We start from the raw sequence: 22,199 nt of genomic DNA on the forward strand, positions 1-22,199 counted from the left end.
CTTTCACAGGCCGCTGGTGGGACAGGCGACCAAGGACCGTGGTGAATGGTGGCCGTGGTCAGTGGTGACCGCGGCTCAGCAGCGCTCGGCTCAGCCGCCCGTGCGAACAGCGCTGGTTTGGGCTGCGCGAGGAGCAGCCCCCTGTCCCTCCCCCGCCGCCGCCTCCCGCCCCAGCCAGGACGTCAGCGGCCGGGGCCTCCCAGCGCCTGCGCCGCATCCGGGCCCTGGCGGGCGGAGCGCGGACGTGGCAGCGGCAGCCGGGAGCCGCAGGCGGGGAGCGGCGGGGCGGGAGCCGGAAGTGGGCCCGGCAGTGGCGGCAGCGGTGGTGAGTGAGGCCTGAGGGGGCTCCGGGTGGCCGGGCCCACCGGCGGGGCCGTGCGGTTCCCGTTGCGGGCGGGCGGGCGGGCGAGCGAGCTGGCGGCATTGAGCCTGGCACCGCGTCCGGCGGCCCGGCCGGGGCCCGGAGCCGAGGCGGTGCCGCCGCTGCCGCCGCTGCCGCTTCCTCCTCCGCCGAGGCCCGGTGGCACCCGGTCGGGTGACGCGTCGGGCCCATCGTGCTGCGCGCCACGGGAGGCTCTACAGAGCCCCGGGGCTCCCCGGAATGCGTCCGGGCGGGAGCGTCCGCGTCGCCCGCGGCCCGGCCGGTGCCGGCGGCCTGCGGGGCCGGGCCGGCTGTCGGCGGGGCCTGCACTTCCAGTGCCTGGGCTGCCCCGAGAGACCCGTCGGTGTCCCGGTGTCGTGCGGCGACACCCGGCGGCTGCGAGTCGGGCCGTCGGTCCGGCACGGAGAACCGAGTGCTTCTTTTTGGTCAGGGTGCGCCGCGAGTCAGATACCCCTCTCTGCAACCTCTCTAATCTCCTGTAATCCGCGAATCCTTTCCCTGGCGTTTGTGCTGTGCTGTTCAAGCTTTCATTCATTCGAGCTTTGCAAAGGATGGTCATCCCTTGCAGAGATCTGGCGGCTGAGATTGGTTGGATTTGGTAGTAAAACTTAGTGATTGTGTGGCTGTGAAAAAAGGAAAAAGGGAAGTAAAGGAGATGCCATGATCGAAATTGAAGTGTAGTATTGAAAAGGTGGTTATGCAAGATGGGACTCTTGCTTTCCATGTAGATGGTGCTTTAAATGTGTTTTATTTTCTATTGTTGGAATTTGCTTTCACTCGTTCTGAGAAATGCTTTTGATGGAGTACGGTGAAGTTTCCTTTAGTTTGGGGTTTTTTTTGTTTTGGTTTGGTTTTTTGTTTTGTTTAGTTTTGTTTTTGGACTGTACTGATCTCTGAAAGGGACTGCAAAACCATCCAAGCTGGGCTGTAGTTGAAATTCTTTTTAAACTTACTGACTAATGGAAGTGGTTGCCGGGACATAAGAGAATTGCTTACCTATGTCAGAAGTTATCCACAGGAACTAACGTCCTGTCAATTAATGTACTGTTATTGAAAATACAGGTTTTTTTCCAGTTTGGTACTAATTTGATTGTTAGCTATTAATGTAATAATTCATTAAAAATATTTCTAGATCCATTTATGTTACAGGATTCTGTAGTCAACTTTACCAAATGTTGTGAGGAATGTTGGACAGAAATCAGTATCTGAGGTATAACATGCAAATTCTTTTTTGTTGTTTTTTACAAGCAGTATAAAATCACATCACTGAAATGGGAGATGACTACTGATTTTGTACTGAAGTCTTTGCTCTTTATTAATGTGAAGTTTTCATGAGTAAATTTAGGGAACTCTGGCTTTAACATTGTTTTTTTCTTTCCCACAACCTTCTCCTAGAGTAGGTGTTCCAGTTATGGGACAGATAGAAATATATGTAGCTGAAAACTTCCAAGCTTTCCTCTTTAAAGGTGACTTACTTTCAATCACATATATATGCTCTGCGAAAACATAAATATTTCTATCCATTTTCTTGTAGAACAGGTTCTTGCTAATGGAACTACCCTTTTTGGCTTGAAGCTGTGCCATTCAGGATTCTTTTATGGTTGTAGACAGAGTATGAAGAGGACAGCAATATTAAAGAATATATAATTGCTTCTTAATATGCTGTAACTCTCACTCCAGGTTTTAATTTCATGGCTGAAAGGTGACTTATAGCAGTGAACAACTATTTAAAATATCTTTGATGAGTGGTTTGATGCTTGTACTTCTTTGAATGTTTTTTCCTGCTGTGGTAGGACTATGTTATCTTCCTGTAACACTTATTATCAGAAGGAGGGTCAAAAATCAAAGGAAAAATTGATGGTTGGCTAAGGAAGGGCAAGGTACAGAGTCACCAACAGTAATCAACAACAAGGTCTCTGCAGAAGAGAGGTGTATGTTTCTTGTTCTTTATATTTGAAAAGATGTGTTAGGGATTAGTTGTGAAGATAGAGCTTGTTTTTATATGTTCAGCAAGATTCATTGTTAACATAGAAAGCATTAAAAGACAGTATAAACTGGCAGTAGGTATTAGGAAGAGCTAATTCTGACCTTTTTTTGTTTCTTGCAAGTGATGGAAATTATGTAATGTGTATTTGTGTAGAGGAAGTCAGAGCACAGAGATGGCCAGTGTTACAATATATGTGAAGAAAACTCGTTTTTTAGTCTTATTCTATATATTTCCATTCTTCCTTTCTTCCTTTTGCCCTCTTCCCTAAAGTTGAAACTGCTCATGTAACTTTTTCTAATCTATTATGCTTGTGCAAGAGTCACAGAAATTATTCAGATTACTTCACTCATTGTAACATATGTCCACATGTATGTGGAGGTAGCTAGGAAACAGAGATCCTTCGCTGTGGTTTTGCTGATGCTGTATTGTCAGTAACTCTTGCCTCCATGGGGTTGCTCTTTAGAAGTCATGCTCATGGCTGGGTGTTTTTCAAATCTTTTCTGTGAGCTTTATTACAGTGACAGAGATGTGAATCAGTCCCACCAGGAGACTTGAGTCAACAAAGTGTAAAATGTTCTTGAAGTAGAAATCTGGTAGTGGTGGCAGGGGTTGGAAGTATTGGTAGTTTTAAGGTTAGGTCAAAACTAAGCTGGGGGTTTTTTGTATTCAGTTTTTAATCACTTTCACTCTTGTAACTTGTGTACTGTATTGTACCTTGCCCAGGATGGTGAATAAGTCTAACAAAACTGGGTTTTAATGTGGCCTTCTTCAAAATAATATGGAAGTGATCACACCTTAGATTCACTTTGAAAACTGTCTTATACTTTTCTTGAACTGTTAAAACAAATGTTTCTGGCAGTAACTCAAAATGCATAGATGAAGAAAATGTTACCTGTGGTGTAAGAAGTTAAGAATCTGCACAGGCAGGAAGAGAGAGTGCCACATATTACAACCAGATTGGAGTGGATTCCAGTATTGCCATTTTGGTTGATTGGGGCAAATGTGTGGGAAGCACTTGTTACAATAGCCTGTGAGCTTACAGATTAGTTGGCAGTTTATGACTTCTAGGACTCGAGTTTCTTTTCTGGGATTTTCTACAGGAAAAAAAAAAAAACAACAAAAAAACCCCACCCAGTAATTTTTTATATCTGAAAAGAACCAAGTGTTCCGTGAGTGCTCGTAGAAGACCTAGTCAAGCTGTCAATGAAACAAAAGCAAGGACATTTCCCTTTCTGAAGAGTGTTGTTAGCTCCAGAGTCTAGGTCTTTGTAAGAACAGCAAAAGCTTGTTGCTTCCAGAAAGTTACAGAACAGAAACATTAAAAGTAGTGTAGGCAATACTCTGAATTACTGGTGCTCTCCTTCTATCCCATCTTTTGGAAATAGTTTTGATTTTTGTGTTAAATTAGATATTTCCTTCGTGGCCATGTGGTTCACTTGGGTTGTATATTTTTTTTTGTTGTTGTAGGTTTGGGGTTTTTTTTTAAATATCAGTCTCCTCAGAAGTTGAAATAAACAACTTTTTCTTTCTCTGGGACCAGTAAAAAAGGCAGTAGCACTTTTCTCATGGAAAGTAATTTTGCTGTATGCCTTTCCTTTAGAAAGTGAATAAAAAGTGATGAGATCAAGCTTTTCACTTTCAAAAGGGAGTTAACAGTGAATGCAGACTATAAAAAAATGATGAATATGAAGTTTTCAGTGATTTGGGAGATTTGCTCATTGAAACGAGCTCATATGAATCACTAGGTTTTTTTAAAGCATATCATAAAAACTTCACTGTGGTCTGATTTGCTTGGATACTAAGTAATCTTGAAGCTATTGTAAAAATTTAGGTATTCATCACCCCCTACATTATTCCTGTGTATTCTCCTCCCATCGGTTCATTACTGATCCTCACTGGTTCTCTGTAGTTTTGTAACTGTGTTGACCAAAACTTCATGGTCAGCTGCGTTTATACAGAGGAGTAGAAAATGGTATAGAGTGGCTGCTTCCTGCTTTGCAGGAAAATTGTTGTTCATTGGATTTTTCTCTCTAGCATCAGTCCTGCTTATTTGAGCTTTGTGTATTGTAACTGCTGAGTAGTAATATGGTGTTCAGCACCATGTGCCAGTATTAAGTTTGGCTCAGTTTTGGTAATGTGTTACTACATGCAAAGGAATATCCTCAGCGTTTTTATCCAGTGAAATGACCTTTTATCTCCATTTCTCTCTATCTGGTATATGTATTATTTCTGATATTCTCTATACCCCAGCCACCCTTTGTGTCATAAGACAGGATGAAATTCTCCCTTTCTCCATATCTCTTCAAGTGACCAAGTTCTAATTTACAGAGAAATGTTTTTTGAGTGGAAACAAAATGAATGTTTGATACAAATAACTTGTACTGGGGAAGAGGGAAAACGAACTCACTCAGTGACAGCTGTCTTCCACCTTCTCAGAGGCAAATACTCTTGGTCCTGCCTTATGGTATTTCTCATCAGTGATGAGCGAGCATGCCACAAGCCTTATGTTCAGAGCAAGTTGAACCAAGGCACCAAAACAATGAAGCAGCCTTGTCCACAGCTTCAGCACTGGACTTGTTCTTAAGTATCCCTCCTTGACCTTCTGCCAGTGTAGAGCAAGTATCAGCTTGTGCTGTGGTGGAGGTTGAACCTGTGCTGGCTGGCACATGGGCTAGCTAAAGGTCTGAGGTGTATCCACCTTTCAGCTGGGACACTGAGTTAGAACCATCTTGTTTGTGTAGCTACTTTTTCCACAAAAGTGTAGGAGATTCTCAAAACTTTTTCCCTCTAAGATACGCATTAAATCAGCTTACCTCTCAGTTGTGGTATTGTGGACAGAGCAACAAGCTACAGATACCACCTGCTCAGGCAGGAAATACTGATACTCACATGAGGGAAGGAAGGCTGAAAAGGGAATAGTAAAAGATCATCAGGTTAGATCACTTGCTGAGTAAATACTCACAACAGTGAGTTAGAAGTGGTTTACAAGGGACATGCTTGAGTTCTTATCCTATAGTGCTTTAGAAAAACAGGAGGAAAAGCATGAAAGATTCATGTTCTGCCCTGTAGTAATTCCTAGTTTGAACATTAGATCTGTTCAGGGATTTCTGTAGGTCTAACTTGTGAAAAGTGTCTTAGTGGTTGTAGCACAGGAGCTATCCTGTGGAATACTGCTACTCTGCAGCTCTTCCTGGAGGAGTGACCTGTTTTCAGGAGCAGTGACCAGGAGCCAGGTTTCTCATGTGCAATCCAATAAGCAGGGGCAGGAAGAAGAGAACACAGCCCTCCTTCATTGTCAGAAAGCCCTGCCCAGATGTTCCAAGATGTGCAGGTAGAGGAGTCCTCTCGATGTGTTCTTCCTTGCCTATACTCCCACCCTTGCAGGAGGCACTCTCTTGCTTTACTGTTTGTACAGAGCAGGTGGTGGCTGAGGGTAGGTCTGTCATTCCAGTGTGGTCACACTGATTGCCTTCCTGGGCAGTAAGAGGTTAACCTTTCAGAGAACTTGGGAAGGGAGCAGGTCCCAAAGTCCAGACTTCCTGGCCACATGGCTGCTCAGGTTAGACTGTTTTGCAGAACTAAGTCAAAGGTAGTGTGGGAAACCAGAATTTTTAGAGATTACACATTATAAACATTATAGTAAGAGAGTAATCATGTTTAAAACCACTATGGGCTGATGAAAATTTGTCATGCTCTTCTAAGCTGTTGCAAATGACATGTTAGCTTTCAAGAGCAAATTACCTTTAAATATTTAAGAGGAGATCTTTTTCTAAACAAAAGCCCTATCTTTGCCTTTATACAATTTGGAGAATAAAAATGTAAAACTTCATTTCTTTTCATAAAAAGTTTTAAATCCAATTTAAGAGTAAGTGTTAGTAATCTTAGTATTGACATTTGTCATGTTTACTAGCTGTAGGAGGTTAAATGTAGTTTTTATGTTTTGTGCTAGCTTTCTTTTGTAAGTAATTAAATCTCTCTATTATGATATATGTGTTTTCCCTTTATTAAATGTATGAAATAATTTCTTCATGTGGATGATTCTTACAGAGCTGTAGTTTTTCCAGTGGCTTTGCTGTACAACTGTGATGTCAGTTGCTGAAATAATTCTTTGGCATCATATTTTTGGTAAAGTGAAGAACCAACCTTAGCATTGTTTGGCATGTGCTAATCAGAGTGTAGGCAGACCAGCTTGGGGCTTTGGTACCTGATTGAGTTAAGCTACAGATTCCTAGTCAGGCTTTGCTATTGGTGGCTGTTGCACCTGTTTCCTCTGTGTTATGATTTACTTTGTATCTTTAACACACAAGTTCATCATAGAGTTTGGAGAAAAATGTGAGGGCAACATTAGTTTTTAAGTTTATTTTTACTTTGCATTTTTATATAAACTGATGTTTTTAATGAATAATTTAATTGCCCTAAACATGTTTCTTTAGTGTTAATGTAGGTAGTCTTAGCTGAAGAGGCTAACAGTGACATGGAGTGTCCAAAGAAGTACAAGCAATGCAAAATATTCTTATGGGAAACATACCATGAGGGAATCTCCTGCCCCTGAAGTAATCTTGGTTCTCCACAAATGAAAGGCACTGTGGGTTATCTGCCTGCTTGCTGTTGTAAAAATTGTGTGTTTGGTTTGGGGTCTTACAATAGCAGTTTTGCTTTTCTTGTTATAAAGCTAGTCAGTCTCTTTATACAGTTAGGTAGGGGAGTTGGGAATCTGTCAGTTGAGCAAGATTTCTTGAAAAAGTTTGCTAAGAAATGTCTCTCCTGTCTCTGATATTCTGTTTCAAGCCTTACAGTTTGGTAAAACTCCTTTAGTGCCATCTTTGCCTGTAATTATTTTCCATTTTGAACACCTTTCCTAGGTGAAAATGTTGCTTTTGGAATATCTTTGTTTTCTGAAGTGTGTGTACATAGCAAGGACTTTAAATCATCTATTGCTAAAAAAACAAAAAGGTATAGCCCCCTATGTTGGTCCTGTCTTAGATTCTATCAAACACTTCAAGCAGCTGCCTTTGTGGATGGTGAAGCTTGCTGCTTGTAATGAGGAAGCATGACCAAGTAAACTAACACAGAGGTGACAGCTGAGCTTGTTCAGTGTTACTGAAGTGTTATATTAAGGGATCACTCATCTATATAATGAAATCTATTTTCTGTTGGTCTGATTCTGTGAAGTGGAAGTAGTTCGAAAGTTTTCTCAGGAAGCTTGATAATAATCTGCTATGGAATGGCAAATGATGGTATTTTTATCTAAGATGATGATCACAGGTCTAACCAGGATGAAATGCTAACTAAATTGATTAGAAAGCATAATTTCTGAAAGTAATGTTTTAGATAGCTCTTGTAAAGCATTTATCTGACTTGCTGTGCAAGAGTAAGTTACCATTATTGTTCTAACTTCCCAAGTATCTTACGATCTCTCACTCTACTTTTCACAGTAGGAAAGCTGACCAGTTTGGTTTTATATCTGCTTAAAGTCATTTTTCCCCCCCTTTTTACAGGTGAGGTTAGGTTGGGGATGTGAATACAATGAGTGTAAACCAGCAAGCTCACACGGGGCCTCCTTACGGGCAACCTCAGCCTGGATATCAGGGATACCAGCAGCCTGCCTACGGAGGACAGTCATTGCCAGGGGTTCCTCAGGCGCAGTATGGAGCTTATAATGGGCCGATGCCAGGATATCAACAGCCAGTCCCTCCACAAGGTACTGCTCGGTCAATACTTAATGATTGATAACCTGTGAATTATGGCGTGCATGGAATTTTTGCTGTATGCTTATACTATGTCCTATTGCTGTATACAATATCCTATTGTAAGTCTTTGGGTTTTTTTGTGGTAGTGATTATCTTTTTTTCTCTATGTAATTTGCAGGATGCTAAAAATCATGTCGTCCCATATTCTGAGGTTATTGTGCTGTCTCTTGTCCAGTTTAGTAGGGCTTACTGTTCTTTTGGTAGGTCATAAAATTAACATGTTGAGAAACAGCCTGCTTTTTTCTCTATGTCCATATCCCTATGTTACTAAAGCACCTGATTAGAAGAGTCTTCCTGATGAGGTTATGTTGGGAGGCAGCAGTTAGGGCCTGTAACAGATTTATAATTGAGACTGCCTTACATTATTGTATTTGTCCTGGTTCAGGGTAAATTTGGGAGAGAAAAGCATCATACAGTCAACCTAGGACAATATAGAAAGATCTGCACTCCATCCTGAAAGATGGACATACAACTCTACATAGAAAGCATATTTCAAGCTATTTTCTCTAATGTCTTTAAATTCAATAAGTTTGTGGATATGGGGCAAGCTAATGTATTCTAGAATTTCAGTGATTCTGCAGGATCCTATCCCTTGCTATTTTTGTCTGTTAAAAAAAAATAAAGTAATTCAACTTTTGTTTTCCTGTTTTCAAAAGAAAGTCTGACTTTAATAAAGAACTTTGTGAGTCTTGGTTTTCAGTTATGTTAATCGCTTTGGGAAATCAATAGTGACTTTAACATTTGAAATAAAGAGGAGAAAATACTATTGCTTTGAATGCAAGTATGTCTGCCTTTTCAGATCACAGGGATGAATTCAGTTTTGCTAAAATTAGCACAACATGAACTTAAAAATACTTGTTTAGGTTGCAGATGGGTGTTCTAATGTAATTAGGACCGTGCTGGTCATACTAATCATCTCTGTACTCTTCCCCCTGCAAGTACATCCTCAGTCTTTTGCAACTTCTGGAATTTTGACATAGACTCAATAAGAAGGAAAGAACAGTGAAAGTGCATCTAGTTGTCTTGAAACTAACAGAAGTGGGAGACTGAAATTTGGGTGCTGAATAATTGCACTGTTGGATTTTTGTCTAGAGTTAGTAGAGTAGCGTAGTAAAAAAGTTGAGTGTGGTGTGGTAAAGAATAGGTTATCCAGGTGCTCCATCTTCCTTTTCTTTCCTTAATCCTTTTCCTCCCATGCTCTCAATAAATGTCTTCTAACAGCACTTTCAATCTGAGAGTTTTGAACTAATTTCACAAGGGGCTTGAATTCCTGTGAAAGTAATGAAAATCATCTCTGAGCGGAGGAAAGAAACGCTGCTTCCTGGGAGAGCAGAGGCAGAGCTCTGCCAATGAGCGCTCTGTCCGACTGCTCGCTGTAGCCAGCAACTAAATGGTGTTTTCTGCCCAGTGGAAGAATGGGGAGAAATTGGACTTGCTTTAGTGAGAGAGAGAAGGGGATTCAAGAACAAAAATTACCAAAAGTTGAATCAATGCAGCTATTCATAGAAAAGAGGCTTTAGCTGTAAACAACGTGAAGAATGATTAGAGTGTTTGTGAAAAGAAAATGATGAGCATCTTCTATCAGATGCTTCAAGAATTTTCAGACTTCACAAGCCTGAAAAGCATTGCTTTTTAAGGGAATTAACCTTTTTCTTCTAGATTATTTCTAGTTTGCCTTTTTTCATTTTGAGACAGCTCAGTAAGGACATACCTAGGTACCTTGATAACATTCATATAAACTTGTGCAGATTAAAAACGCAGATTTTGTGCCAGTAATGATTAAAAGGTGGTGTGACACTGAGGGCAGTGAAGGTAGTCTCATTTGAACAACAAAACTGTGTTTCACTACTCAAGTAGTATCTCATGTACTTTAATGTTATTATCAGGCAAAGGCCATCTAGAGTTTGTGGGGATTTTTCCCATCTTTTTTTCTGTGACCATCATTCCTGGACTTAGCAGGCTGTATTAAGGAAATCTCAGTTGTCAGGCTGTGCATTTTGGACCTGCTGTTTAGGATTCCTGTCTTTAGAAGAAAGAGATGTAAAAGAAAAAGATCTTTAGAAGAAAGAGATGTTACACAACAGCCAGAGGTTGACGTGTCAGTGGCTGCTGCGTATGAAATCCCTATGGAAGAGGGAGTCAAACAAACAACACATTATCAGAGACAGCAGACAGGTTATAGTAAAAATAGTGACAGTTATCCTTTCCACCACCACCTCCAACACATTATGTTTACTGCAAGTCTTTGTGGCGAGACCTATTGTGGCTGCATAATAGAGAGGAGAGAGAAAATTTCAGAGGCAGGAATTTAGGAAACACTGAGGGGTAAAGGGAAAACTGCCAATGTTATTCTGTAATTTCAAAGTAGTTGCCTTATGGATTTATTTTTAAAATAACAGGAAAAATTACTTGGGGGACTGAGCGGAGAAATGTTGGGAGCCAGTACCATCCTTAGTCAGGGAGTGTTTTGCATCTGATTTATGTGACAAACCCTTACTCTAACTAAGTGGAATCATGGGAATGCTATAGCAGTGGTCATAGTCTTTTTGAGGACCAGAAGTGGAGTGCTGTGTTGCTAGATGAAAGTAGCTGCTTCTTGCTACAAGAATATTGAAATAACCAGGAAAATTTTGCCCCTGTCCTTTAGTCAGTCTATTGGTTTCCTTCAGATGAGGTCATGCAGCTGAAAGTGCAAACACAATTATCTGAATACCAGTAACCATTAGGCTGTAGATCATTTTACATAGGTTTACTTTATGAAAATGTTAACACTTGTATTATGTAAAGACTACATTTGTAGTATGTTGTGCATGGTAGAAGAGAGGGAGTATTGCTTAAAGGACAAGGTGGTAGATGACAGGAATTTTGTGTATGAGATGTTTTCTGGAGACTGTTGTCAGCATTGGAAAGGCTGTCTTTCAGTGCTTTCTCTCAGGCTTGATTTACTGGTGTATTCTGTCTTTCAGGTTACTTTCCTTCCTTGGGGTTTCCTTCGAAGGGCTCTCCTGTATCTCTCAACTCTGACACTTCTTCTCTTGCACCTAATTTCATAGGTAAATGGTGTCCTTTCTGTGGGAGTGTTTGTGCTGTGTCGCTTCTGTGCCAAGTTCCCAATTAATATGGATACTTATCTCAAAGGCTGGGTACCTGGTTGTTCAGGCAGAGGTGGGTGGGACATTTCCCAATCTATTTGTAGGCAGCATTCCAGAAGCATAAATAGGATATGAAGAAATAACCCTAGTAGAAATCCCTTATGCATGCAGATTCATAGATAAAACTTGACTTGTGACTAATGTTTTCTGAAGTCTGATTTTAAAACCTGAATTGGCCCGTTCAGGTTCTGTCAGGTGCAATCGTTAGCTTAAAAGAACTTGGTCTCACCCTTGAGAGGAAAAGTGAGGTTTGAAATGGTAGCATTGCAAAGAAGTGAAAAATCTCTGCAAACTACCAGGAGATTGTTACTGGAAGTCATAAGATTTGTGTAGCTTGTGCTTTCATTTAAAGGGAAAAAACCAAGTCTTTAACTTCCTTGGCTATACTTAGAATCTAAGTATATGTTAGGAATTATTTTTCCCAAAGCTGTGACTTGAAGAAGGAAATATCTTTTTGCAACTAGCAATCAAAATGTAAGAATTAGAAATGCTGCAAGAAACCATATTGTACTTTCCCTTTTTTTGAACAGTCAAAGTGCCTCTAGTTGTCTTGAAACTAACAGAAGTGGGAGACTGAAATTTGAGTGCTGAATAATTGCACTGTTGGATTTCTGTATTTTGGAAGAGCTATTTCTGGAGGTGTCGATTTGTTTAGAAGATTAGGGTGTCAGAAGACAACCATCTAGGCTCAGGGCTTTGAGGAAAATCATAGCCATTTCCCATTTTGCTGTAATGAGTAAGAACATCACAAAGATGTTGAGGATTTGTCAAGAATAATGAATAATAGTAGCTAATGAATAATAGTGGCTAATAAGCCACTAGATACTTATATCTGTTCTAGTTATTTCTTTTTCAGTGACTGTGTGAGCCGTCTGCAGTAGGCGTGACAGCAGTATATTTGTGATGGGAACTCAAAAAAATACTTACAAAGCTTTTTCTGATGTAAACAGATATTTGTCAATAGTATGCCTGTTAAATTTGGGGGTGGATGAATTTACCTTAATGCATATTTAAAAAGTGTGTAGGGTCCTTCCAGAAATTGGATTAAATATAAATATGCCTTCAAAGACAAAAGATAAGAAGGCCAAACAGTTTACATGTACTATCAAAGGAAATACATTGGAAAAGAGATGCAAGGTATCACAGAAGAAATTCAAAAGAAATAACATACAAATAGTTGGAGATCAGGAAATGCTTAGCCAGAGAAACAGTAAGATGAAGGTGCTTAACAGTAGTTTAGAAAAGATGAGATTAATGAGATAAAAGTATATAAAAATTTAAATGTCTCTAGGAGTAATTAAATCCTGTCTCAAAATGAAGAACAGGAGGATGTTTAGTAATAAAGAAAGAAACCCAAGAAATTATCAGTTATTCATACAAGATCTAGTTAATTCCTTCCTTGACTTTATACCCCCAGGTTTGCTAAGAATTGGATATAGTAGATAAGATAAAATATGTGAGTTGAAACCTCATGCTTTAGGGTATAAATGATACTGTAGAATTGAGAAATGGCTCCCCTTATTTCCTATTTTGTAATGGTTCCTGACAAGAAGGTTTCAGAATCCCTTTGAAACTTGCCATGCCAGTCACTGTCAGAGTGACACAACAATGTGTATGTGTGGGCCTGGTCTCATGGGGAGTTTGTCATCTGTACTTAATGATAACCTATATGTGAAATAGGTTCCCTTGTGGTTAACCTGCATGGTCATACAATTGTTATAATGACCAGCATTGTTAATACAGTATTAGTAAAAATACGGTATTATTAGAAGAGAAGTTTATATTCTCTTTTTTGTAAGTAAAAACTGCACTTGGTCTGCTGGTATTGTATCTAACATTTTGTGGTCTATGGAAAGACTGGTTTGTGAGGCAAATACAATTGGGCTATGACTGAACTAGCTCAGTCTGAAAGATGGGAAAGTATTTGTGTTAGCCTTCAAGCTTGAGAGGCTGGAAAAAATGGTCTGTGGTGGCCCCTATTATGCTATGTATAAATGCAGTAAGGCATATAGTTTTTGAAAATGGAATCTGCTTGCATAGCCTGCTTACCTTTGATGTAGGGAAAACTGACCTGTAATGAACATTAGACTCCACTGAATACTCTTGGTTTAGGTAAAAATAATTGGACTTGGAGGGGAAAGGATTCAGTACCTTACTGACGAGATAATTTTTTTTTTTCTTCATAAAAGATGAAGTTGTCTTTTTGAAGACCTTCCACAGCACACACTTTCTGCTTGATCTGTGTGGAGATGGTAACTAGTGACACTGGCTAAAAATACTTGTGCATAAATTATTTGTTGTTCATGGAGTATTGTTATGGCAATTCTGCACTTGAATTTTTCATGGTAGTTGGTTCAAGCCCTTGTTTCTATAATTTGTGATATTTTAATTTTTTTTCTTATGTTTGTAGGTTCATTAAGAGCCCCGCCAACATCTGGAGCTCCCCCTCCAGCCTCTGGAGCATCTCATCCTTCTGGCCACTTGGCATACAGTCAGTTTGAACATGGAGATGTGCAGAATGGAATTCCAGCCTCAGCAGCTCCAATGCAGAGGTGCATATGAGAAGAGTGAATTTTAACAAAATCCCACCTTGGTAGACTCATGCTAGGTCTAGACTTTTTAGATCTAAATCAAACTAAGTACTTCGGGGTTTTGTAGGATATTGACTTTTTTTTGTTGTTCTTGTTTTGGAGCAATGTTTTGCCACAGGGGTATTCATTAGACAATGATATATCTGGAGATGAAAAACTTGTGAAAGAATGTGAGCAGATGTCAGTGACTGATGGAAACCTCTTCTCCTCCTAAGACATTCTTTGTGGTTTTCATTTTCCCCTAAAAAAATCAGTTGCATCCACACAACTGTAGTATTTGTTCCTCAGCAGTGTGAAATGATCTGTGGAGCATGTGGCAGTCTTTACTGAATAATTTCTTAGTATTGATTCTGGACCCTCTTCTGTCCCTTATGGATCCCTTATGGAATTACTGTCATCTAAGGCTCTTCAACATCTTTTCCAGAAAGATACTGCCATTACCTCTGTGCTGAAAGTGGCAATAGTCCTGGAGAGCTCAAATGCTTTGAGTGGCAGAACATTCTTACATAGTTGTGCAGGCCTTACTGTTGCTCACCCTATAGACTCTATGCAGCATTTCTGATTTGTTGTGGTAACTGAAATGGAATTAATAAAAACACAGAATTTGTATTTTAAGAGCTAATAGATTTTTTTTGGTTGGTGAAAGAGATTCAGATACATGCAGAATACGTAATTTTTTTTCCAAAACTGAGCTACAGTGTTTCATGTAAATATCTGAGACCCAGATAGTGTTTATGTGCTAGAACAATTTTAAAAGGCACAGGGAATTGTAATTTCTTCTATAATGAGGTATCAGCTCAGTTTGTCATCTTCCCTCTCAGGCCACCTGCTTCTCAGCCGTTTCTGCCAGGCTCAGCACCCACGCCTGTCAGCCAGATATCTACGTTCCAGCAATATGGGCCCCCCCCAGCCAGCGTGCAGCAGCTCAGGAATCATATGGCAGGGATGACAATTGGCTCTACTGCAGCCTCTGCTCCTCCCCCAGCTGGACTGGGCTATGGTAAGGTTTCCTGGCTACTGAAGTATGCTATTGATTTTCATTTTTGCTAGTAATTTCATAAAAGATTTTTTTCTTGTCAGTGATTCATTACCATATGGTTATGGGAATTCTCTGGGTGTTGACATCTGCCATAGTAAACAGTAGTTTTCTTTAATAAGGTCATAACTGGGGAAAACAGGACTGAGACTATTGTAGGGAGCATTGCTGGCCCTGCTTGACATGAATAACAAGGGAGAGTAATAACATTGGTCCTTGACTAGGTGAATCTTGTAAAACACAGAACAGTCTTCCCCTAAGTCACCTGTTGGAGAGTCTACATGTCTTGCCACTGTTGTACAGCAGCCCAGTCAAAAAAAAAAAAAAAAAAAAAGGACAAAGGGCCCCATAAATGTAAATCACAAAGGGCTGAAAATACTCTGAATGATTGTGTGTAGGGTTCTGGTAGAAGTCAAGAAGACACTTACTTAAACTGAATTAACAGTAGAAACTGAATTTAGATACTTTGTTCTATGGTAATAATTCTATAGACTTATTGCTGTAGATTAGGGGGCTTTTAAAATTGAAGACTAGTGTTTTGTCTTTACTATGTGTAAGCTGGTCTGACTATTTAAAATTTGTTTTGCTAAAGTACTTTTTTAACAAGCATCTCGTAAGACAGATTTTATAGGAAAATTAGGAGCAGGTAGGGGATACAGATTTCCTTGGCCTTTTGGCAGCATGTTTGTCAAAAATTATTCTCAGAAATAGTAAAGCACCACATACAAGTGGTGCTAGTTTCATGCTATTAAAACTAAAAAGCTCAAAACCATTCTTGATGTATAGGCTCCAACTGAGTGTGGAGTTTAAGACAGAAACTTAGTTCAAAAAAATCTATGGATAGACTTGTGGTGGTTAATGTTTTGCATATTCCTGGCTTTGCCCTTTTTTTTCTGGCCCTGAATCCTGAAATGTATTCTGATTATGTAAAATAAGTAGCTTAGACTTTGAGAGAGAAGGCAATGAAAGAACTATCAAGTTTCAGATCCACTGAAAGAATTTCAGCTCTCTGATCAATCTAGGAGAATGGTCATTTAGGATTTGTCTCTTCTAGTACTGGTAAGTTCATCTGAAGATGAGAAAGTGGTAGATTTACTCAGGTGATCTGGAGCAAATGGGTTTTTCTTGCTTCTTAATTGTCTTGAGGATAGAAGAAAATGATGTTATATCTTTTTTTTCTTACTGTGTCCCCCAGCATCGGTTCCTGCAGTCTCAGGAAGCTTTAGTGCAACAGGATCTGGTCTCCACACACCTTACAGCACGAGCCAAGGACCCCCTCTTACCAGTGTGTCTGAGGGTCTTCCTTTGGCACAGCCTCCGTTTCCTGGTCAGACAATATCAACTCAGCGCCTGCCTACTCAAGTTCCTGGTTTTACCCCACCTCCTCCTTCTACAGGGGTTGGACCTTCCTCTTACCCTCCTACCACAGGTGCTCCAAGGCCACCTGCCATGCCAGGCCCACCACTGCCTGGGCAGACAGTTGCTGGACCACCATCATCCCAGCCTAATCACGTATCCTCACCACCACCTCCATCAACTATGGCAGGGCTGCACCCTGGGCCTCCCATGAGTGGTCTCCATGGACCACCTCCTCCCACTCATCCTCCTCAGCCAGGATACCAAATGCAGCAGAATGGTGAGTATTCCTAGTATAGGAATTTTAAGTTAAGTATTCTCTGTATGCTGCAAACTGAGAACTAGATGTCACATTGTCAGTTGTGGGCTCCTAGCTGAGTCCCTCTTGTTTCCCTGTGCTCATGTCTGAGATAATATCACGTGTCATTCTAAGATACTTTATAATACAGGTTTTAATCAGATTAATGTAACTAAAAGAATTTTAGCTTACTTGGCCAAAAAAGTGTTTAGCAATTAGTTCCATAAAGTACCAGAATTTGTGATCAGAGTTTTATTATATACTCCAATTTGATGTCTGCAACTTCACCTGTTTGAAAATAGACATCGGAAATACTGAAAAGCCTTATTTTATATTTTTTAAATTTGTGGCCACTGTGCACATGCAATGTGTATGAAAGGAGTTGTTAAACATGGAAAAATGAGTTGCTATGTGTTCTCCTTTAATTTGCATAGCCATATTTTTCTCCCTTGTAGAAGCTTGCACATCTTAAATGTACTTAAAAGTAAAACCAGTTAAGCTTTCTGAATTAAAACCAGTTTTGGCTGGTTTTTAATCAATAACACTTAGAGATAGCTGGGATAAAGTAATCATGTGCAAATGTTAGGACGGAGAGTTCCATTCCCCATGCAGCTTTGCACAGCTGGACAGGTAAATTACTTAAAAATATATGTTCAAATTTCTATGAACTGTAAAAATACGAATGGGTTAAATCATGCTCTCTAAGTTACTGGAATTATCTAAAATAATACGAAATAGCTTCAGGTAGTTACAAAACAAAAGAGAAAATCACACATTAGCCTATTACTGTAATTTCAAACAAGCTAAAACTGCCCAAGGGAACTGCTTGCATTTCTTTAATTTGAAGAATTAGGGACTGTCCACTAGCTTATTTGGCTGTTCTGTGTGCACTTTCCATTAGATAGTTCTGCAGGTAAACATTCATAGTGCATGATCTTAATGTGCATTGTAATCAACAACTACAAACTCTAAAACTACTTAACAGTAGTGTCCTGGTTTGGGATGAGGTAGAGCTAATAGAGTTTCGATTAAAATCCTCTGTTTCCTTAAGTCTAGTTTTGTAGATGGTATCTGTCAGTTTCAGTTTATTGGATTGTTGATAGAGATGTACCAGTCTAAGCTGAAACACTGTGATAAATATGTTTAATTGTAATTAACTGAAAAACACCTGACTTTAATTTTCTTGAGGATTTTTTTTTTTTTTTAATAATGGCAGGAAATGGGGGAAGTGCCAAATGAAGAAATGCCTGGTATTAAGCCACTGTTTGATTTTTATGTTCTTTTCTTGTTAAGGTTCCTTTGGACAGATGAGGGGTCCCCAGCCAAACTATGGAGGAGCCTATCCAGGAGCACCAAATTATGGAAGTCCGCCTGGACCACCACCTCCACCAAAACGCTTGGATCCAGATTCCATTCCTAGCCCTGTAAGCTTACTTGTTCTTACCATTGTCAACTCTTCTGTAGTGTCTTTGCATAAAACAACTGACAAAGACCTAAGCTGAAAACAGATTTCTCATTCCAAGGAGCATTAGTCTATTTTCCTGCTTATGTTTCTCTCTTCTATCTAGCTTCAGTCTTCTGTGATGAATAAGCCCAGAGGCAGTATTTTTCTTGGTGACTAAAGAAAGGCACTGCATATGGAAATCACTGCTCTAATTCCTCAGGTCTTTTTCTGTACTGTTACCTTTTGAGAATCCTTGAGGGCTTTGATTAAACATGTTTCTCCATTTCTGGATTCTTGCATAATGACTTTCCAAGGTGAACTAATTTCAGATTTTGAGGTGACAGTCTGTGAACTGTGTGATCTATGTTTAAAGTATGGTTAGTAGGAGGTGATTGTAGTGCTTTTCCTATAATCTGTCAGAAAGCTGGTTTGTGTTTTTTTGGGTCATGAAGTCATGATGCTACATCAGTCAAATATGGACAGCTTCTCAAATGGGGATTGTCTTTCAGAGTGGAGGTTCTGAGACAGGATAAGCAGTTTTATGTAGTGGTTAGCAGTGTTGAGTAATATTAAGCCTGGTGGCATTATTGCCACTAGTCTACTGTGCTGTTCCTTCCACTGCTCTTGATGCTGTTTCTGTACTTCAAATCTATGAAATAATGTAGTCTTGAGTTAGATTGGAACTGATTTTATTCAGAAGGTACTTCTGTTTAGAAAAGATTACCTCTTTAGATTCCAGGTTTATGTAAAGCTTACTACTGGATTTTTTGCATAGAATATAAGTATTTAATTGCTTGTCTTCCTCTCTTTTCTTCCACTAAATGAAATCTCAAATGGCTTGTGTGAGTTGCCTTCATGTTAGCATGTTCTTAAAGCATAAATCCCCAATTTTTAACCAAAATTAGCAGGTGAGCCACTGCCTCCATTAGCAAGGTGTTCAGAGCCGAGCCCAATATCCTGGCAAGACTGGTTTTGGGATCAGTGTATGCTGCAGAAGCTGATGTGTCCTGTTGCATGAACCAGTATCTAAATGTATCTAATTCCAGTGCTACAGGTTTGGGTAGAGAGAAGTAACACTATTTCTTATTGGTTTATTATTCTCTTTTTTTTCCTTTTTTTGGGCACTCTTACTTATTTAAAAAAAAAAAAAAAGCAACTTAATGAGCTGCCACCCCAGCAGAAACCCAGGCACAGAATAGACCCAGATGCAATTCCTAGTCCAGTAAGTGCTGTATATATGTCAACTGTAGTCTGTGTGTTGGTGACCATCTGTGCATGCCTGAAAACTGAACTTCACCTTGCTAACCCTCCATCATTAATCTTTTACCCTTTCCTTGCTGTCTTCTGCTTGCCTTATCAAAATGAGTAACATTACACCACATGAGGCTGTTAAAATCTACCGTGATGAATGGTGAGGCAATAGAAAGCAGTGTTTCAGAAACAGATCATGAAGAATGTCTCCCCTTCAGTTTGTCTGGTATTTAGGATATTGCCTTCATCAGATTCCAGCTGGCATTTTCAGTGTAAGCCAGTGTGTAATTGCCCATGCAATGTGTGTCTCATGTCAGCATGCACACAGCATGAGCTGTTGTAGCCATGTTTTCTACTGTGTTTTGATCAGAATTTGATTACTGTTCTTGTTGATATACCAGTCCTGGACTAGTGCTCTGGAGTTCTAAAATTGCAGATAAACTAGAGTTTTTTTTAATGTTAATTCCTGATACAAATCTTCTCGTATGAGGCATGGGGAGCTATAAACATTCTCTCATAATCTGTGCACATGCATAACCATTAAATTTTGAATTTGAAAATTTAATGTTATGTTGGAGAATCTTATCTAAAGAAAGAAAAAAGCAGCTACCTTTTGGATTGGAAGGCAAATAAAACTTTTGGCTTCTTGTTACCATGTGTCACTTCTTCCTCATGTAGTCAAAGTTCATAATTTAACAGGTACCTGTGGTGAGATCACCAACGTCAGTCAGCCTGTAGACTTATGAAATGGGGCTAGATTTATTCTAGAGTAGTCACTGAAACTATGGGAGGCTCTCTGCTTGCAATCTATAGTGAGAGGGTGGAGGTTCTGCCGTACAAACATCTGCATTTCAGAATTTACTCTAGGCAAAGGAAGGTATGTTTGATGACAAAATAAAAGCAGAAGAATGATTGCTAGCTTTAATTCTTTCATTCAGTCACCACTAAGGAAATGTAGGTTTGAACTGTGTACAGCTACAAAGATCAGTGAATATTTTAGTTAAGACAATTTATTTAATACATTTCTGTTATCTTAAGCAAATTTGCAATTGTGAAGAATTTGAAATACCAAGAGATTGAAGATTTTTACAGGCTTTGAAGTTTAATTTATTGACAAGTTTATTGAAATTTCACTTTCCACATTCCCAGAATTCAAAACACAAACTCTTGAGCACCACATAGTAATGAAGACTTCCACATGAGCTTGCAAGTCATTTGTCTTTAGCCCAGAGTTACATTGGTTAGAAAAAAAGGCATACTATGAAAACAGTAGGATCATAATGGAAAGAAAAGGCCAGGTTACCTATAGGACTTCAGCTTGAGGCTTACAGAAACTTCTAATTCTTATTTGACTAGAACTGTACAGAGGAATATTACCAAAAATTCTTTTCTTGATCTGAATTTGGCTTTTATGAGTTCAGATCAGACTTTAAAACACAAAATATGCTTCTACTAAGAATACTTGGGGAAAAATACTATTTGCAGCTTGCAATTTATCATAGTCATTAAGTACTATTTGAAGTCAAACTGAGAGGTGACTGCTTGAGAAAATTTACTTGCTCTTCCTATTTTTAGAGGTAGTAATGTTTGCCTCAGGTCCCCTTTTTACTGCCTTAGAGATTTTTTATTTTACAGTACTTTGAAACCAAGCCTCCACATAATAACATGATATTTTCCATCACAGATTCAAGTGATTGAAGATGACAGAAATAACCGTGGGTCAGAACCATTTGTCACTGGAGTGAGAGGGCAGGTCCCACCTCTTGTTACTACAAATTTCTTGGTCAAGGATCAAGGTAAACTATTTTTCTTTGCCTAAACAAGCAAACAAAACACAAATCCCAAAGAGTCAGTGACAGCAGAACTGTGTCTTTAAAGGAAACGTGTTTTACCAACAGAAGCTTAGTTTCAGGTCCTGTGTTGATTTGATCTCAGTTTAGGTTCTCCTGATTGTTTGGTAGCTAGTAACCAATTTGCAGGTAAAAAATGTTTTCCAAGGCAGATTCCTAGGACCAGCATTAGCAGAGATATCACAAAGCAGCAAATGAAGCCTCTTCTGTAGAGCTTTATAAAAAACTTAAGAAGTGAAATCTACTAGCAACATCATTAGAATTGGACTAACAACTATTTTTTAAAATTAAGAGGGATGTAAATTGGTCTAAGGGCTCTGTAGAGAAAAAATACTTCATCTTTTAATTGCTGACACTTTTTTGAGTTTTAAAGTTCCAGAAAAAACTTCAGAATCTCATTCTATAATCAAGTATTTTACTCTTCATCCCAAATTACAAAATAAAGCAGTAGAAATGTTTGAGTAGAGTTTTCTGTCTACATTATGTTTTAGTCTGCAAATATATGAAACAGAAATGCTTTTTTATAGGTTTAGATTGACAGGGAGTCTAGTTTATTTAAGTGTAGTTTATTTTAAGGTCTTTTTATATATAGTTAATCATGAAGAGGTATTTTATTTGGAATTCAGGTTTTCCATAGATTAAAACTGAATATTTAGCTAAGCTCATAGTGTCTGTGGCTTAATGGCACAGCTTAAGATATCTTTGTTTCTGTTCTTGAATATAAACTTAATTTGTACTGAAATTTGTGGGGCTTTTTAATGTGTTCCGCAGGTAATGCAAGCCCCCGCTACATCAGATGCACATCTTACAATATTCCCTGTACTTCTGACATGGCCAAACAATCCCAAGTTCCCCTGGCTGCCGTCATAAAGCCGCTGGCCGCTCTGCCGCCGGAGGAGGTGAGAGCCGTGCGTAGGGTTACGTGTGCCGTGTGCGCGCTCGGCAGGAGAGTGTTCTCAGGTGTCAACATTTAACACATATGGTTAGAAGGCATATTGAGGTGATGAAGACCAGGTAAACATTGATTCTCCAGCAGGTGTGCGATAGATACCTGTAAAGCAGAAGAATGTTGTGTTCAAAGCATTTAGTATTTTGACAGCCA

General features: G+C 39.5%; 1 protein-coding gene across 5 annotated transcripts in view; it reads left to right on the forward strand.

Annotated features, from left to right (window-relative positions):
• The first annotated feature begins 249 nt into the window (after positions 1 to 249).
• The window catches only part of SEC24C (SEC24 homolog C, COPII coat complex component), a 38,334-nt gene continuing 16,384 nt past the window's right edge, over positions 250 to 22,199 (forward strand). The window contains exons 1-10 of one of the 5 annotated variants that reach the window (XM_053949002.1): positions 250 to 325; positions 7,868 to 8,070; positions 11,086 to 11,172; positions 13,682 to 13,823; positions 14,684 to 14,862; positions 16,094 to 16,534; positions 17,846 to 17,976; positions 19,150 to 19,218; positions 20,932 to 21,043; positions 21,869 to 21,996. In XM_053949002.1, the coding sequence (XP_053804977.1) occupies positions 7,896 to 8,070; positions 11,086 to 11,172; positions 13,682 to 13,823; positions 14,684 to 14,862; positions 16,094 to 16,534; positions 17,846 to 17,976; positions 19,150 to 19,218; positions 20,932 to 21,043; positions 21,869 to 21,996 (1,464 nt within the window). In that variant the 5' untranslated portion in view covers positions 250 to 325; positions 7,868 to 7,895. Of the gene's footprint in view, positions 326 to 743; positions 808 to 7,867; positions 8,071 to 11,085; positions 11,173 to 13,681; positions 13,824 to 14,683; positions 14,863 to 16,093; positions 16,535 to 17,845; positions 17,977 to 19,149; positions 19,219 to 20,931; positions 21,044 to 21,868; positions 21,997 to 22,199 lie in introns of those variants that run through there. The other 4 variants (XM_053949006.1, XM_053949003.1, XM_053949004.1 and 1 more) reach the window with 4 other exon arrangements.

Source organism: Vidua chalybeata, chromosome 8 (assembly GCF_026979565.1).
Source record: "Vidua chalybeata isolate OUT-0048 chromosome 8, bVidCha1 merged haplotype, whole genome shotgun sequence".
In the NCBI taxonomy this organism is placed as follows: Eukaryota; Metazoa; Chordata; class Aves; order Passeriformes; family Viduidae; genus Vidua; species Vidua chalybeata.